A 19,997-nucleotide genomic window follows, 5' to 3' on the forward strand; every position below is an offset into this window, starting at 1 on the left:
GCAATGCTCCCTTAGCATGCTAAAATGTTTTCTGCAGACAATTATCCTGAACACGCTCAAGAAATTCACTACCTTTCTGACATGTCTGTTTGTACCTTTCTGACATGTCTGTTTGCCCCAATCAATATGGAAAGTTAAACACCCCTATTAAAACTGCCATCTATGTCGAAGCAATGTATTTATACTATCTACCACTTCACAGGGGTGACCAGGGGACTTAACACTTTCCACTCCAGTTTTAAGTCCATTTCTCTTACCCATTAAGTCTCCACTACCTGCTTACCTCTCATTATATCCTCTCTTATCATTGAATTGATTTCAGCCTTAACTACTAGGGCCATATCATATTCTATATCTTTCATATGACCTTGTGACCAGGTAGATTTAATTCCCAGTCCTGAGCATAATGTAGCAATTTCTCCTTAATGTTGACCATGTCATACTCTCCAAGCTAAATTTGGGTCTGAAATTAATTCAATTTGTTCCAAACACTCCCATGTATTTGTATAAAGAATCTCTTATTTAGGCATTTACACACTTGATACTCAGCTACTGGTTCTGGGAGTGGAGACAACCTGACCTTTGAGGGACATCTCGACTGGAGCACTAGATAAATCGAGAGTGAAGGCTTGGGGCCTTCACTCACCTTCTGGGAGCAGAGACAGCCAGACCTGTGAGGGACATCTCTACTGGAGCAGTTGATATATCGAGAGTGAGGCTCAGGGCCTTCACTCACCTTGCGGGACTAGAGACAGCCGGACCTCCAAGAGACACCTCTACTTGGGGAGGCAGTAAATGCAGAGTGAGCCTCGAGGCCTTCACTGATCTTCCGGGAGTGGAGACAGCCTGACCTAAAAGAGACACCTTTACTGGGGCAGCCAATGAATACAGAGCGAGGCTTGGGGTTTTCATTCACCTTCTCCGAGCAGAGACAGCCAAACCTGCGAGGGACACCTCTGCTCGGGCAGGGGGCTGAGTTTGAAAAACAATCCAGGAGTGACTTCACAAGAAAATGGTAAATGTATTGGTTGGTGAGAAGCTGCTAATAGGAATTGTATTTAAATAGCTTTAACTGGAAAAATGGATCATTTATAAAGTAGCTCCTTGAATTTAAGTAAGGAATACTGGCAATAAGGAAGTAAATAGGGGCCTCACGGTAGCATGTAGGGGCCTCACGGTAGCATGGTGGTTAGCATCAATGCTTCACAGCTCCAGGGTCCCAGGTTCGAATCCCGGCTGGGTCACTGTCTGTGTGGAGTCTGCACGTCCTCCCTGTGTGTGCGTGGGTTTCCTCCGGGTGCTCCGGTTTCCTCCCACAGTCCAAAGATGTGTGGGTTAGGTGGATTGGCCATGCTAAATTGCCCGTAGTGTAAGGTTAATGGGGGGATTGTTGGGTTACGGGTATACAGGTTACGTGGGTTTGAGTAGGGTGATCATTGCTCGGCACAACATCGAGGGCCGAAGGGCCTGTTCTGTGCTGTACTGTTCTATGTTCTAAAGTTAAATCAAGTTAAATAAGGGAATTTAGTAAATAAGTAACACATTGGTACAAACGACATAGGTAAAACAAAAGGGATGAGGTCCTAAAAGTAGAATATCGGAAGTTAAGAACTAAGTTGAAACATAAGGCCTCAAAGGTAGTGATCTCCGGATTACTACCAGTGCCACCTGCTAGTCACAGGAGAAACAACAGGATGTATCAGGTGAATATGTGGCTGTGAGGGGAAGGGTTTCCAATTCCTAGGATATTGGGACCAGCAAAAACTGGATGGATTACACCTGAGCAGGACTGGGATTGATGTCCTAGGGCGGGTAATTTGCTAGAATGATTGGGAGGGTTTAAACTAAAATAGCAGAGGGATGGTAACTATGCAAGGAGTCCGAGGAGTGGGAAACACAGACAAAAACAAAATACAAAAAGGGGAATAAGAAAAATGATTGACAGAGAAATCAAGGGCCAGAATCAAACCGGGTTATAGTGAAAAATTATGGGAACGGGACAAGGAGTGTTAAAAAGACAAGCCTTGAGGCTTTGAGCTTTAATGCGCGGAGCATTTCACAATAAAGTGGATGAAGTAATCATGCAAATAGATGTAAACGGGAACGATATAGTCGGGATCACGGAGACATGGCTGCAGGATGACTCGGGATAGGAATTGAACATCCGGGGTATTCGGTATTTAGGAAGGACAGATAAAAAGGAAAAGGCGGTGGGACTGCATTACTGGATAAAGAGAAAATTAATGCAACGGTGAGGAAGGATATTAACTACAACAATGTGGAATCTGTATGGGTAGAGCTGAGAAACACCTAGGCCAAAAACCTTAGTAGGGTTTGTATAGAGACCTCCAAAGTGGTGATGTTGGGAGTGGCATTAAACAGGAAATTAGAGACACCTGCGATAAAGGAGCATCTGTAATTATGGGTGACTGCAATCTGCCTATAGAGTGGGCAAAATTTGAGCAGAAACTTAAGCGGGAGAATCCGGTTAAGAAGGTTGTGCAGTGCTGGTGCGAAACAACAGAAGAGCTCCTACGTGACTGCTAAGCGTCAGTGGACTGGTCCATATTCAAGAACTCAGCAACCAACCTAAACGAGTATGCCACCTCCGTCACAGACTTCATCAGCAAGTGTGTAGAAGATTGCATGCCAAAGAAGGTTGTACATACGTTCCCCAACAGGAAATCATGGTTTAATCAGGAGATTCACTCCCTACTGCAGGCCAGGTCGGAGGTGTTCAATGCAGGCAACCCTGACTTACTCAAGAAGTCCAGGTACAACCTCCGCAAAGTCATCAGAGGTGCCAAAAGATAATACCAGACTAACCTAGAGTCACAGACTCTCGTTGGTTGTGACAAGGCTTAAACAACATAACGGGCTACAAAGCAAAGCCGAGCAGAATCTCCGGCAGCAGCGCACCTCTCCCTGATTAACTCCATGCTCGGTTCAAGCAGGAAACCATCAAACCGTTGTCAACTGTCCTAGCAGCCTCGAGTACACCCATACCCACCATCACAGCTTTCGAAGTCAGATCGGCCTTCTTGAAAGTGAACCCTTGGAAAGCGACGGGTTCTGACAGAGTCCCTAGTCGTGCATCGATCCTGCGCAGGCCAACTGGTGGATGTGTTCACAGACATCTTCAACCTCTCCCTGCTCCGTTTCAAGGTTCCCACCTGCTTCAAGACAATTACCATCATACCGTTGCCAAAGAAGAACCAGGCAACATGCCCCAGCAACTACCCTCCTGTGGCCTTGACATCGATCATCATGAAGTGCTTAGAGAGGTTGGTCATGAGACGCATCAACTCCATACTCCCAGGGTGCTTTGATCCACTGCAATTCCGGAAGCGTAGAAGATTTTAGTTTAGACAGGCAGCATGGTCGGCCAGGCTTGGAGGGCCGAAGGGCCTGTTCCTGTGCTGTACTTTTCTTTGTTCTTTGTTCTAATTCGCATACTGCCACAACCGGTCCACAGCAGACACCATCTCCCTGGCCCCACATTCATCCCCGGAGCATCTCGACAACAAGGTCTCCTACGTCAGATACAGTTCATTGACTACAGCTCTACATTCACCACCATAATCCCAGCCAAGCTCCTATCAAAGCTCCAAAACGAGGCACTAGGCTCTTCCCTCTGCAACTGGATCCTCGACTTTCTGACCCATAGACCACAATCAGTAAGGATAAACAACATGTCCTCCACAATAGCCCTCAATACCGGGGCCCCGCAAGGCTGCGTACTTAGCCCCCTACTATACTCCCTATAAATTGTGTGGCAAAATTTGGCTCTGACTCCATCTATAAGTTGACTCATGACATGACCATAGTAGGTCGGATCTCGAACAACGATGAGTCGGAGTACAGGAGGGAGATAGAGAACCTAGTGGAGTGGTATAACAACAATCTCTCCCTCAACATCAGCGAAACTAAAGAGCTGGTCATTGACTTCAGGAACCAAAGTACTTTACATAGAACATAGAACAGTACAGCACAGAACAGGCCCTTCAGCCCTCAATGTTGTGCCGAGCCATGATCACCCTACTCAACCCACGTATCCACCCCACACCCGTAACCCAACAACCCCCCCTTAACCTTACTTTTATTAGGACACTACGGGCAATTTAGCATGGCCAATCCACCTAACCCGCACATCTTTGGACTGTGGGAGGAAACCGGAGCACCCGGAGGAAACCCACGCACACAGGGGGAGAACGTGCAGACTCCACACAGACAGTGACCCAGCCGGGAATCGAACCTGGGACCCTGGAGCTGTGAAGCATTTATGCTAACCACCATGCTACCCTGCTACACACCCCTGTCTGCATCAACGGGGCCGAGGTGGAGGTGGTTGACAGCTTAACATTCCTCGGTGTGCACGTCACCAACAATCTGTCCTGGTCCACCCATGTCGACGCTATGACCAAGAAAGCACAACAGCGCCTATACTTTCTCAGGAAACAAGGAAATTCGACATGTCCGCATTGACTCTTACCAATTTTTACTGATGCACCATAGAAAGCATCCTATCTGGCTGCGTCATAGCCTGGTATGGCAATTGCTCAGCCCAAGACCGTAAGAAACTACAGAGAGTCGTGAACACAGCCCAGACCATCACATAAACCCGCCTCCCATCCATTGACTCCATCTACACCTCCTGCTGCCTTGGGAAAGCGGGCAGCATAATTGAAGCCCCCTCTTCTCTCTCTTCTCTACTGAGTAGTACTGCATTCCTGTATGCATCACTCGATGCCAGTATCTATGTATTTACATTGCGTATTCATGTATGCCCTATGCTTTTTTTTATGTATGGAATGATCTGTCTGGACTGTATGCGGAACAATACTTTTCACTGTACCTCGGTACACGTGACAATAAAACAAATCCAAATCAAATAAGTAACAATTCCATAGAGGAGGACTTCCTGGAGTGATACTGGATGCTTTTCTGGATCAGTATGTTGAGGAACCAATTAGATAACAGGCCATCCAAGACTGGGTATTGTGCGATGAGAAAGGAATCATTGGTAATCTAGTTATGCGAGGCCCCTTGGGAATGAGTGACCATCAAATGATTTTTCAGTAAGATGGAAAGTATTGTATTTGCTTCTGAGACTGGGGTCCTGAATCTAAACGAAGGAAACTATGATGGTATGAGACACGAGTTGGCTATGATGCATTAGAGAATGTTACTTTTTAAAAATAAATTTAGAGTACTCAATTAATTTTTTTCCCAATTAAGAAGCAATTTAACGTGTCCAATCCACCTACCTATACATCTTTTGGGTTGTGAGAGTGAGAATGTGCAAACTCCACACGGACAGTGTCCCAAGGACGAGATCGAACTCGGGACCTCGGTGCTGTGAGACAGCAGTGCTGACCACTGCGCCACCATGGCGCCCTTACTGAACATTACTTAGAGATGACGGCAGGTAGACAATGTCAAACATTCAAAGAGTGCATAGTGAATTCCCGCAATTGTTCATTCCTGTCTTGATTAAGAAGGGGACATCTTACAAGAGTAAACTTGCAGGGAACATAAAAGCTGACTGTAAAAGTGATGTGAAGAGAAAGAGATTGGTGAAGACAAATGTTATGCCCCTTACGGTCAGAAACATGGGAATTTCTAATGGGAAACAAAGAAATAGCTGACCAACTAAATACATACTTCGGTCTGTCTTCACAGAGGAGGACACAAATAACATAGCCGAAATGTTGGGGAGTATAGGATTTAGTGAGAGGAAGGAACTGAAGGAAATCTGTATTAGTAGAGAAATGGTTTGGGGAAAGTGATGGGACAAAAAGATGATAAATTCGCAGGGTCTGTTAATCTGCATCCCAGAGTCATTAAGGAAGTGGCCCTAGAAATAGTGGATGCATTGGTGGTCACCTCCAAGATTCTATAAACTCTGGAACAGTTCCTACAGATTGGAGGGTAGCTAATGTAACTTAATGTAACCACTATTTAAAAAGGGAGGAAGAGAGAATACAGGAAATTATAAACCAGTCAGTTTGACATCAGTAGTAGGAAAATGCTAGAGACCATTATAAAAGATTTGCTAGCAGATCACTTGGAAAACAGTTGCAGGATCAGACAGTCAGCATGGAATTTTGAAAGGTAAAATTAAAGCGCAGGGGATTGGGGTAGTGTATTGAGATGGATAGAAAACTAGTTGGCAGACGGGAAGCAAAGAGTAGGATTAAACAGGTCTTTTACCAAATGTCAGGCAGTGGCTAGTGGGGTACCGCAGGGGCTGGGTGCTGGGGCCCCAGTTATCACAACATGTATTAATGATTTCGATGAGGTAACTAAATTTAATATCTCCAAATTTGCAGATGCCACAAAGCTGGTTGCTTGGGTGAGCTGTGAGGAGAATGCAGAGATTCTTCAGTGTGATTTGGACAAATTAAGTGAGTGGGCAGATATGATGCAGATAAACGTGAGGTTATCCACTTTGGTAGCAAAAACAGGAGGGCAGATTATTGTCTGAATGGCTATAGATTGAGAGAGGGGACTGTGCAACAAGACCGAGGTGTCCTTATACATCAGTCGCTGAACTCAAGCATGCACGTGCAGCAGGTGATAAAGGTGGCAAATGGTCTGTTGGCCTTCATAGCCACAGGTGTTGAGTACAAGAGCAGAGATGTCTTGCTGCAATTATATAGGGCCTTGGTGAGGCCATACCTGGAATATGTTGTGCAGTTTTGGTCGTCTTAATTCTGTGCAAAGTGCTCACGAGGGACAGTTCACAATTCCACACGCTACAGTCCAAATGTCACTATTATTGGCAAGGCCAGGGTTTAATGACTATCCCTAATTATTCTTGAAAAGATGGTAAGTTCATCTAGTGTAGGTACACCCACAGGGCTGTTTGGGAGGGAGCATCAGTGACAATGAAGGAATGGTGATTATAGTTTGATTTCAGGATAGTATGTGGCTTGGGCGGGAATTTGCAAGCATGTGGCTTGGACGGGAATTAACAAGAAGCAGTGTTCCCTGCATCTGCTGCTCTTGGTCTTTAAGGTGGTGGAGGTGGCAGGCTTGAAATGAAGGCAACGTAGACAGACCATTTCTGGCCATGTCTATCATAACCTGGGGTTGATCAGGTCATGGGACACTAATGAAACCTTAAACAGGTCATGGGACACTTATGCGACTGAGGGATTAATATTCCCAAAGGAATCATGGGGAATATGCACTCCCAGCCGTCCGTCTTCTACATCCTGTATAAAACCGGAGGGCAATGAACTGTGAGTTGCCTCTTGTAGTAGAGTAACTGCCCTATACTCTTGTTCTGTAGCATTAAACCTTTTTCCCTTTGATTCAACCTGTTCAGCTTGGTGTGGACTCCGTTCCGGACCTTATAATGCTGTCTTTAATGTAAGAATCCTCCTGTTCAAACCTAGTTTCCCCGATGTATTCCCTCTCTTTTATAACTTTTATATCTGGGCAATTACTGGAACCTATACCTTTAAGATGGATTTCACCTTTACTTTCTAAAAAAAAAAGGAATTCGCCAGCAAGATGTATTGTTTGGTCTGGCCTCGGGAATCCCTCGGATGTGCTGCTTGGTCTGGCCGCAGTGATGGCACATTTTGATGGACGTGGCTGGCAGCCAAAAGCTACTTTAAATAGCTTTACACCACGGTAGCACAGTGGTTAGCAAAGTTGCTTCACAGCTCCAGGGTCCCAGGTTCGATTCCCGGCTGGGTCACTGTCTGTGTGGAGTCTGCACGTCCTCCCTGTGTGTGCGTGGGTTTCCTCCGGGTGCTCCGGTTTCCTCCCACAGTCCAAAGATGTGCGGGTTAGGTGGATTGGCCATGCTAAATTGCCCGTAGTGTAAGGTTAATGGGGGGATTGTTGGGTTACGGGTATACGGGTTACATGGGTTTAAAGTAGGGTGATCATTGCTCGGCACAACATCGAGGGCCGAAGGGCCTGTTCTGTGCTGTACTGTTCTATGTTCTATGTTCTACAATACAGACTATGCTGAGAGACTCTGCCGTTGCACTCCTTTCACACTCCTCAACCACCTCGTACACTAGCTCTACAGCCGACGCCATAACCTGGAAACCAAGATAGAGTCCATATTCTCAACTTGCGCTCAGGACACAGCAGACTAGCTGCGGAACATCGCCAAACAGATGAAACAACGATACTACGCCACCTATAAGCACACCAAGAACAGGAAGCTCAAGAAACTCGGCATCACCACCAGCAGCAACCAAGCCTCCTTGGTACCACAGTAAAAAACAATACAGGGAAATCTATTGTCAACTTGTCGGACTACACCCTTCAACCAGACGAAATCGAAGTCCTCTGCAGAGGGCTCAATTTCTGCACCACCACCAAAATGGACCCCATGAGTCTCGCGGCAGACACTGAGGAATTCATCAGGCAAATGAGTTCTTCCACAGACCTCAAGAGGCCGACAGCGAACTCAATGAGACAACCAATGAACCTGAACAGCAGACCGAGAGATCTGCTGTGCGGCAACCGAAGAGGAAAGAGTTGAATTGGATCCCTCCGGTAGGCCGTTGCCCTGCACTCTACATGTATGCTCAAGCTGTCAGGAGTCACGTCAATGCCAGATTCATCAGTCGCATTCACAAGACAGCCCCGAACGACACCCAAGCGCAACGCAACCATATCCGCGCTCTCAAGACCAACCGCAACATCGTCATCAAACCAACAGGCAAAGAAGGGGCCACAGTCATACAGAATGGACTACTGCAAAGAAGTGTACCAACAACTCAACAACCAGGAACACTACAGACCCGCAGATCCAACCAAGGAACACACCCGCCAACTCAACAGACTGATCAAGACCTTGGATCCATATCTTTAGAGCACCCTACGTGCTCTCATCCCTTGTACTCCCCGCGATAGTGATCTCCACTGCCTCCCGAAAATACAGAAGGCCAACACACCAGGCCGTCCTATTGTATCAGGCAATGAGTCCCTGTGTGAGAACCTCTCTGGCTCAGCACCCATGGACCAGTTGAACCAGGAACATTCCTTGTCACAATGGACATCTCGGCCCTCTACGCCAACATCCCCCATGACTATGGCATTGCTGCAACAGCCTCAGTGCTCAACACCGACAACTGCCAATCTCCAGACGCAATTCTACAACTCATCCGCTTCATTCTGGATCACAACACCTTCACCTTCCACAATAAGTCCTTCATCCAGACACACACAACAGCCATGGGGACCAAATTCGCACCTCAATATGCCAACATATTGATTCACAAGTTTGAACAAGACCTCCTCACCGCACAGGACCTTCAACCAACGTTAAAGACCAGATACATTGATGACATTTATTTCCTTTGGACCCACGGCGAAGAATTGGACTTTAACCTGGTGTTGTAAGATGTCTTACTATGTTAATCAACAGGTAATGTGAAGTTGGTACCCTGCCAGCATGAGAAGCAACTGCCACAGGTTAAGCACATATTGGGATCCCTGTGCCTGACTTTGGGGCTACACCACATGAAGTGCAGTGGTTCAAGAAGGCTGCTCACTACCACCTTATCAAGGGCAATTAGGGATGAACAATAAATGTTGACCTCTTCAACAATGCCCAAATTCTATGAATGAATAAAAGAAATAACAAAGTTGGTTTTTGCCTACTAGGTCTTATCTTTTCAGCTATTTTTAGTGTTCTCATCACAAATTCCAGGCTAGTCATATTTGTTGTTTTTTTTGTTATTTATCTTTAAGTTACTATTATTTCTACCTCAACCTTTGCCCGGTCCACCATCCACAAGGCACAAGCTAGGAGTGTGATAGAATACTCTCCAACTACCTGGATGAGTGCAGCTCCAGCAATACTCTAGAAGCTCAACACTATCCAGAACAATGCAGCCCACTAAATTGTCATCCGGTCCACCACCTTGAATATTAACTCCCTCTACCACCGACGCATAGTGGCAGCAGTATGTACCGTCTACAAGATGCACTTCAGGAACTCACCAAGGCTACTTTAGGGAGCACCATCCAAAACCATAACTTCTACAAGCTAGAAGGACAAGGGCAGCAGACACATGGGAACACCACTATTTGGAGGTCCCTTCCAAGTCACCTCCCCCATCCTAACTTGGAAATATATCGGCCATTCCTTCACTGTCAATAGGTCAAAATCTTGGAACTCCCACCCTAACAGCACTGTGGGTGTACCTACACTTCAGGAATTACAGCGGTTCAGATGGCTCAACACTATCTTCTCGAGCGCAATTGAGGATTGACAACAACTGCCTCCTTTGCCAGTGACACATCCTGGAAAAGAATTTGAAGAAATGATACGTTTGGATTGCCAATGTTGTTAAATTTGTTCCAGGCCTTTTCCATTATGCTCTGTACCTCCTCCTACGTCCACCTTCCTCTGCCCATGACCCCCCACATCCCAATGTTAAAAATTCACGGCAGGTCTCCTGCAGAATTCCACTGTTCTGACCTGGGTATCCTGCAATATTTAAATTTATTCTGGTCCTTTTCTGTGATCCTCTTCTGTGATCCTCCACTGACCTGTATTTTTGGGCTCAACTCCTTGTCTATCCCCGATTCTTTACTGCCCTCACTTGGGTTCTCTTTACAAACTGAGTTTTTAAAATTTGCTTCAATAATAATCTTTAATAGTGTCACAAGTAGGCTTATGTTAACACTGCAATTAAATTACTGTGAAAATCCCCTAGTCGCCACACTCTGCCGCCTGTTCGGGTACACTGAGGGAGAATTTAGAATTTTCAATCCACCTAAGCAGCGCATCTTTCAGGACTTGTGGGAGGAAACCGGAGCACCCGGAGGAAACCCACGCAGACATGGGGAGAACGTGCTGACTCCACGCAGACAGTGACCCCAGCCGGGATCGAACCCGGGTCCTTGGTGCTATGAAGCAACAGTGCTAACCACTGCTACCATGCCTCCCCAGGTCTCTCTCGCAATGTCCACTATCTATTTGGGTTCTCTTCACTATTTAAATTCACTCTGCCCTGTATGATGTATGATTCTATGATACCAATAGTAACTGCATTTTAAGCTATTGCACTGACAAACGTTCAAGTTTATGAAGTTTTGTAACGAGCCATTGATGAGTATTTCTTAAGGAAATGCACAAAAATTACCCAATATTTTCTGACTGCTAAGGTGATTATGTAAATTAGCAACATGCGGAAGGAATGTATGTCAGTCAACTTACCTTAAATACTGTTAAGTATCTGTCCTCAGCCTGTGCTGTACTTTTGCTATTTAGTAACACTCACATTGGTATTGTCCAAATATCTATTTTTATTTTGGTTAAACTTTCTGAAGTAAAGTGGATGATTTATGATTTGCTTTTATTAAATACCTATTTTGTAGTAATATGGATATTTCCTTTGAAAGGCAGAGGAACTCATGAGGAAGATTGAAAAGGAAGAGGAGCAACTGGCATACGATGACCCAGACAAAAAGATATATCACCTCTGCATTGTTAATCTTGTCATAGGGTAGGGTGCACATCATTTAACAGTGACAGACTTGGTGCTGTAGCTACACAATGGTGTGCAGTATTTTGCATCTCAGGAAAAATACATGGGGCTGGATTCTCCGTTACGCCTGCCGGTCAATGTGGGGCATCCCCACGACGTCAGGAAACCCCCAGGCACCGGCAAAAAGGAGAATCACGCCGGTGGAGAATCCCACCAAATATACCATGGAGGGAGGGTTTCACATAATTGGGGCTCATTCTGGGATAGATGGGACCTCTACAAACAGGATGGTCTAGAACCTGGACCAGAGGGGTACCAATGTCATGGGGGGGGGAATTTGTTAATGCTATTCGGGAGGGTTTAAACTAATTCAGCAGGGGGTTGGGAACCTGAATTGTAGCTCCAGTATACAGGAGGTTGAGAGTAGTGAGGTCATGAGTAATGTTTCAAGGTTGCAGGAGTGTGCAGGCAGGAAGGTGGTTTGAAGTGTGTCTACTTCAACGCCAGGAGCATCCGGAATAAGGTGGGTGAACTTGCAGCATGGGTTGGTACCTGGGACTTCGATGTTGTGGCAATTTCGGAGACATGGCTAGAGCAGGGACAGGAATGGTTGTTGCAGGTTCCGGGGTGTAGATATTTCAGTAAGCTCAGGGAAGGTGGAAAAAGAGGGGGAGGGGTGGCATTGTTAGTCAAGGACAGTATTACGGTGGCAGAAAGTGTCATAATATACACCAGTATATCATGGTGCAGACACACACACTACTAGGACATACACTAGGACCAATCAACATGCACAAACACCGCAGCCAATCACCAGTTATAACACACTCACTATAAAGACAGAGGGCATCACTTTTCCAGCTCATTAGGGATGCAGCCTCTTAGAAGCACAAGAGCTCATAAGTTACAGCACAGACTCTCACCACGTGCTGAGTGATTCGACTGGTTAGGACAGGCACAGGTCTTTAGTTAATCTAGCATCGTGTAACCCACAGTAATAGTATGTTTAGCAGTTTATAGTTTAATAAAATAGTGTTGTACTATTTTAAGTGTTGGTGGCCTGTATGTGTTTCACGGATCCAGAGCACCCAACCCATCAGAAAGGACATTTGAGGAGCGAAAGGAACAGTGAGTTGTTATGGGGGACTTTAACTTTCCAAATATTGACTGGAAACGCTGTAGATCGAGTACTTTATATAGATCCGTTTTGTCCAATGTGTGCAGGAGGGTTTCCTGACACTGCATGTAGATAGACCAACAAGAGGCGAGGCCACGTTGGATTTGGTACTGGGTAATTAACCAGGACAAAGAACAAAGAAATTTACAGCACAGGAACAGGCCCTTCGGCCCTCCCAGCCTGCGTCGATCCAGATCCTTTATCTAAACCTGTCTCCTATTTTCCAAGTTCTACTTCCCTCTGTTCGCGCCCGTTCATATACCTGTCCAGATGCATCTTAAATTATGCTATCGTGCCCGCCTCTGCCACCTCCGCTGGTAAAGCGTTCCAGGCACCCACCACCCTCTGCGTAAAAAACTTTCCACGCACATCTCCCTTAAACTTTCCCCCTCTCACCTTGAAATCGTGACCCCTTGTAACTGACACCCCCACTCTTGGGACAAGCTTGTTGCTATCCACCCTGTCCATACCTCTCATAATTTTGTAGACCTCAATCAGGTCCCCCCTCAACCTCCGACTTTCCAATGAAAACAATCCTAATCTACTCAACGTTTCTTCATAGCTAGCACCCTCCATACCAGGCAACATCCTGGTGAACCTCCTCTGCAACCTCTCCAAAGCATCCACATCCTTCTGGTAATGTGGCGACCAGAACTGCACGCAGTATTCCAAATGTGGCCGAACCAAACTCCGATACAACTGTAACATGACCTGCCAACTCTTGTACTCAATACCCCTTCCGATGAAGGCAAGCATGCTGTATGCCTTCTTGACCATTCTATCCACCTGCGTTGCCACCTTCAGGGTACAATGGACCTGAACTCCCAGATCTCTCTGTACATCAATTTTCCCCAAGACCCTTCCATTCACCATATAGTCCGCTCTTGAATTTGATCTTCCAAAATGCATCACCTCGCATTTGCCATTTCTCTTCCCAACTCTCCATCTATCTATATTTTGCTGTATTCTCTGACAGTCCTCCTCGCTATCTGCAACTCCACCAATCTTAGTATCATCTGCAAACTTGCTAATCAGACCACCTATACCTTCCTCCAGGTCATTTATGTAGATCACAAACAACAGTGGTCTGAGCACGGATCCCTGTGGAACACCACTAGTCACCCTTCTCCATTTTGAGACACTCCCTTCCACCACTACTCTCTGTCTCCTGTTGCCCAGCCAGTTCTTTATCCATCTAGGTAGTACACCCTGAACTCCATACGACTTCACTTTTTCTATCAACCTGCCATGGGAAACCTTATCAAATGCCTTACTAAAGTCCATGTATATGATATCTGCAGCCCTTCCCTCGTCAATTAACTTTGTCACTTCCTCAAAGAATTCTATTAGGTTTGTAAGACATGACCTTCCCTGCACAAAACCATGCTGCCTATCACTGATAAGTCTATTTTCTTCCAGATGTGAATAGATCCTATCCCTCAGTATCTTCTCCAACAGTTTGCCTACCACTGACGTCAAGCTCACAGGTCTATAATTCCCTGGATTATCCCTGCTACCCTTCTTAAACAAAGGGACAACATTAGCAATTCTCCAGTCCTCCGGGACCTCACCCGTGCTCAAGGATGCTGCAAAGATATCTGTTAAGGCCCCAGCTATTTCGTCCCTCGCTTCCCTCAGTAACCTGGGATAGATCCCATCCGGTCCTGGGGACTTGTCCACCTTAATGTCTTTTAGAATACCCAAAACTTCCCCCTTCCGTATGACAACTTGACCGAGAGTATTTAAACATCCATCTCCAGCCTCAACATCCGTCTTGTCCCTCTCCTTTGTGAATACCGATGCAAAGTACTCATTAAGAATCTCACCCATTTCCTCCGAGTCCACGCATAAATTCCCTCTTTTGTCTTTGATTGGGCCAATCCTTTCTCTAGTTACCCTGTTGCTCCTTACATACGAATAAAAGGCTTTGGGATTTTCCTTAACCCTGTTAGCCAAAGATATTTCATGACCCCTTTTAGCCCTCTTTATTGCGCGTTTGAGATTCGTCCCACTTTCCCGATATTCCTCCAAAGCTTCATCAGTTTTGAGTTGCCTCGATCCTATGCCTGCTTCCTTTTTCATTTTAGCTAGTCTCACAATTTCACCCGTCATGCATGGTTCCCTAATCTTGCCATTTCTATCTTCCATTTTCACAGGAACATGTCTGTCCTGCACTCTAATCAACCTTTCCTTAAAAGACTCCCACATTTCAAATGTGGATTTACCCTTAAACAGCTGCTCCCAATCCACATTCCCTAGCTCCTGCCGAATTTTGTTATACTCTGCCTTTCCCCAATTTTATTACTCTTCCTTTCGGACCACTCTTGTCCTTGCCCATGAGTAATCGCTCTTCCCAAAGTAATCACCGACTGAAACATCAACCACCTGGCCGGGATCATTCCCCAATACCAGGTCCAGTATGGCCCCTTCCCGAGTTGGACTATTTACATACTGCTGTAAAAAAAACTCTCCTGGATGCTCCTTACAAACTCTGCTCCATCTACGCCTCCAACACTACACGAATCCCATTCAATGTTGGGGAAGTTAAAATCTCCCATCACAACCACCCTATTGCTCCTACATTTTTCTATAATCTGTCTGCATATTTGTACCTCTACTTCATGCTCGCTTTTGGGAGGCCTGTAGTAAAGTCCCATCAATGTTACTGCACTCTTCCTATTTCTCAGCTCCACCCATATTGCCTCAGTGCTCGAATCCTCCATCGTGCCCTCCTTAATCACAGCTGTGATATCATCTCTGACGAGCAATGCAACTCCTCCACCCCTTCTACCTCCCTCTCTATCCCTCCTGAAGCATCTATACTATGGGATATTCAGTTGCCAGTCCTGCCCTTCCTTCAACCAAGTCTCAGTAATATCAATAACATCATATTCCCAGGTACTGATCCAGATGCTAGATTTGGAGGTGGGTGAGCACTTTGGTGATAGTGACCACAATTCAGTCACGTTTACTTTAGCGATGGAAAGGGATAGCTATATACTGCAGGGCAAGAGTTATAGCTGGGGGAAAGGCAATTCTAAAGCGATGAGGCAAGACTTAGGATGCATAGGACGGGGAAGGAAACTGCAGGGGATGGGCACAATTGAAATGTGGACCTCGTTCAAGGAACAACTACTGCATGTCCTTGATAAGTATGTATCTGTCAGGCAGGGATGAAGTGGTCGAGCGAGGGAACCGTGGTTTACTAAAGTAGTTGAATCACTTGTCAAGAGGAAGACGGAGGCTTATGTAAAGATGAGACGTGATGGTTCAGTTAGGGCGCTCGAGAGTTACAAGTTAGCAAGGAAGGACCTAAAGAGAGAGCTGAGAAGAGTCAGGAGGGGACATGAGAAGTCTTTGGCAGGTAGGATCAAGGATAACCCTAAAGCTTTCTATAGGTATGTCAGTTATAAAAGAATGACTCGGGTAAGAGTAGGGCCAGTCAAGGACAGTAGTGAGAAGTTGTGTGTGGAGTCCGAGGAGATTGCAGAGGTGCTAAATGAATATTTTTCGTCAGTATTCACGCAAGAAAAAGACAATGTTGTCGAGGAGAATACTGAGATACAGGCTACTAGACTAGAAGGGCTTGAGGCTCATAAGGAGGAGATGTTAGCAATTCTGGAAAGTGTGAATATAGATAAGTCCCCTGGGCCGGATGGGATTTATCCTAAGATTTACTGGGAAGCTAGGGAGGAGATTGCTGAGCCTTTGGCTTTGATCTTTATGTCGTCATTGTCTACAGGAATAATGCCAGAGGATAGCAAATGTTGTCCCCTTGTTCAAGAAGGGGAGTAGAGACAACCCAGGTAACTATAGACCAGTGAGCCTTACCTCTGTTGTGGGCAAAGTCTTGGAAAGGTTTATAAGAGATAGGATTTATAATCATCGAGAAAGGAATAATTATGATTAGGAATAGTCAACACAGTTTTGTGAAGGGTAGGTCGTGCCTCACAAACCTTATTGAGTTCTTTAAGAAGATGACCAAACAGGTGGACGAGGGTAAAGCAGTTGATGTGGTGTATATGGATTTCAGTAAAGCGTTTGATAAGGTTCCCCACGGTAGGCTATTGATGAAAATACAGAGGCATGGGATTCAGGGTGATTTAGCAGTTTGGATCAGAAATTGGCTCGCTGCAATAAGACATCAGTTCCTCGTGATGTACCACAAGGATCTGGAGGAGGGCGTAGAAGGATGGGTGAGTAAATTTGCAGGTGACACTAAAGTCAGTGGAGTTGTGGACAGTGCGGAAGGATGTTGCAGGTTACAGAGGGACATAGATAAGCTGCAGAGGTGGGCTAAGAGGTGGCAAATTGAGTTTAATGCAGAAAAGTGTGAGGTGATTCATTTTGGAAGAAGTAACAGTACTGGGCTAATGGTAAGATTCTTGGTAGTGTGGATGAGCAGAGAGATCTCGGTGTCCATGTACATTGATCCCTGAAAGTTGCCACCCAGGTTGATAGGGTTGTTAAGAAAGCATATGGTGTGTTAGCTTTTATTGGTAGTGGGATTGAGTTTCGGAGCCATGAGGTCATGTTGCAGCTGCACAAAACTCTGGTGCGGCCGCATTTGGAGTTCTGGTTGCCGCATTATAGGAAGAATGTGGAAGCATTGGAAAGGGAACAGAGGAGATTTACTAGGATGTTGCCTGGTGTGGAGGGAAGATCTTATGAGGAAAGGTTGAGGAACCTGAGGCTGTTTTTGTTAGAGAGAAGGTTAAGAGGTGACTTAATTGAGGCATACAAGATAATCAGAGGATTCGATAGGGTGGACAGTGAGAGCCTTTTTCCTTGGATGGTAATGGCTAGCACGAGGGGACATAGCTTTAAATTGAGGGGAGATATATATCGGACAGATGTCAGAGGTGGGTTCTTTACTCGGAGAGTAGTAAGGGCGTGGAATGCCCTGCCTGCAACAGTAGTGGACTCGCCAATATTAAGGGCATTTAAATGGTCATTGGATAAACATATGGATGATAAGGGAATAGCGTAGATGGACTTTCGCGTGATTTCACAGGTCGGCGAACATCAAGGGCCAAAGGGTCTGTACTGCGCTGTAATGTTCTATGTTCTATGATGGTGTTGCTGAGTTATGGGCTGCAAATAATTTTCATCAGGGAGAGTAATATTCCAAGTTGGGTGCCCACGAGTCACAGGTGCTTAGGGACTGCAGCTCGTAATGCTATGGATAGCAAAGCTGAGATAATAAATGGCACTTTGCAGATATCATGCTTCACTGGTAAGTAGTTTTTCTTTTCATTGTCTAATTTATTTATTTTTATTTTGAAATTGTAGTTGTATAAGTTTACCTAAGGTTTAAGACATGGCAGGAGATCCCAGACCCGTGTCATGCTCCTCGTGTGCGATGTGGGAGCTCAGGGACACATCCACTGTCCCTGGCTCTTTCACGTGCAAGAAGTGTGTTCAGTTGCAGCTCCTGTTAGACCGCTTGGCGGCTCTGGAGCTGCGGATGGACTCACTTTGGAGCATCTGCGATGCTGAGGAGGTCGTGGACAGCACGTTTAGCGAGTTGGTCACACCGCAGGTGAAAGTTACTGAGGGAGATAGCAAATGGGTGACCAAAAGAAAGAGCAAGAGTAGGAAGGCAGTGCAGGTGTCCTCTGCGGTCATCTCCGTGCAAAACAGATATACCGCTTTGGATACTGTTGGGGGAGATGGCTCACCAGGGGAAGGCAGCAGCAAGGTTCATGGCACCGTGGCTGGCTTTGCTGCACAGCAGGGCAGGAATTAAAATGGCAGGGCTATAGTGATAGGGGACTCGATCGCAAGGGGAATAGGTTCTGTGGACGCAATCGAGACTCCAGGATGGTATGTTGCCTCCCTGGTGCAAGGGTCAGGGATATCTCGGAGCGGCTGCAGGACATTCTGGGGAGGGGGGGGGGGGGGGGGGGGTGAACAGCCAGCCGTCGTAGTGCACATAGGCACCAACGATATAGGTAAAAAACGGGATGAGGTCCTACAAGCGGAATTCAGGGAGTTAGGAGTTAAACTAAAAAGTAGGACCTCAAAGGTAGTAATCTCAGGATTGCTACCAGTGCCACGAGCTAGTCAGAGTAGGAATGTCAGGATAGATAGGATGAATGCGTGGCTCGAGAGATGGTGCAAAAGGGAGGGATTCAAATTCCTGGAGCATTGGGACCGGTTCTGGGGGAGGTGGGACCAGTACAAACCAGACGGTCTGCGCCTGGGCAGGACTGGAACCAATGTATTTTTGCTAGAGCTGTTGGGGAGGGTTTAAACTAATGTGGCAGGGGGATGGGAACCAATGTAGGAAGTTGGAAGGTAGTAAAACAGGGACAGAAGCAAAAGGAAGTAAGGGGAAAAGTGCAAGGCAGAGAAGACATAGTCAAAAATCAAAAAGGGCGACAGTACAAGGTACAGTGACTGAGGGAAGCTCAGTGATTAGGCCCAGTAATACTAAAAGGAATAAAACTGGAGATGTTAAGATCCAAAACGGAGGTAAAAATCCCAACATAAGTGTACTTTACCTGAATGCTCGTAGTATTCGGAATAAAGTAAATGAGTTGACGGCACAAATCATCGTGAATAACTATGATTTAGTGGCCATTACTGAAACATGGTTAAAGGATGGTCACGACTGGGTGTTAAATATCCGAGGGTATCAAACTATTCGGAAGGACAGAATGGATGGTAAGGGAGGTGGTGTTGCTCTGTTATTTAAGGATGACACCCGGGCAATAGTAAGGGATGACATCGGTGCTATGGAGGATAAGGTTGAATACATTTGGGTGGAAATCAGGAATAGTAAGGCGAAAAAGTCACTGATAGGAGTAGTCTATCGGCCACCAAATAGTAACGTTATGGTGGGGCAGGCAATAAACAAAGAAATAACTGACGCATGTAGAAATGGTACAGCAGTTATCATGGGGGATTTTAATCTACATGTCGATTGGTTTAACCAGGTCGGTCATGAGGAGGAGTTTATAGAATGTATCCGCGATAGTTTCCTAGAACAGTATGTAATGGAACCTACGAGGGAACAAGCGGTCCTAGATCTTGTCCTGTGTAATGAGACAGGATTGATTCATGATCTTATAGTTAGGGATCCTCTCGGAAGGAGCGATCACAATATGGTGGAATTTAAAATACAGATGGAGGGTGAGAAAGTAAAATCAAATGCTAGTGTTTTGTGTTTAAACAAAGGAGATTACAATGGGATGAGAGAAGAACTAGCTAAGGTAGATTGGGAGCAAAGACTTTATGGTGAAACAGTGGAGAACCTTCCAAGCGATTTTTCACAGTGCTCAACAAAGGTTTATACCAACAAAAAGGAAGGACGGTAGAAAGAGGGAAAATCGACCGTGTGTATC

General features: G+C 45.8%; 1 protein-coding gene across 3 annotated transcripts in view; it reads left to right on the forward strand.

Annotated features, from left to right (window-relative positions):
• The window catches only part of flr (fleer), a 331,879-nt gene that overhangs the window by 267,547 nt on the left and 44,335 nt on the right, over window positions 1-19,997 (forward strand). For 2 of the 3 annotated variants that reach the window (XM_038819902.1, XM_038819903.1), the window contains one exon: window positions 11,386-11,489. The exons of the other annotated variant lie outside the window; for it this stretch is intronic. In XM_038819902.1, coding sequence (XP_038675830.1) covers window positions 11,386-11,489 — 104 coding nt within the window. The remainder of the gene's footprint in view (window positions 1-11,385; window positions 11,490-19,997) is intronic. 3 annotated transcript variants of the gene reach the window in all.

The sequence above is a fragment of the Scyliorhinus canicula genome, chromosome 15, assembly GCF_902713615.1.
Source record: "Scyliorhinus canicula chromosome 15, sScyCan1.1, whole genome shotgun sequence".
Classification (NCBI taxonomy): Eukaryota; Metazoa; Chordata; class Chondrichthyes; order Carcharhiniformes; family Scyliorhinidae; genus Scyliorhinus; species Scyliorhinus canicula.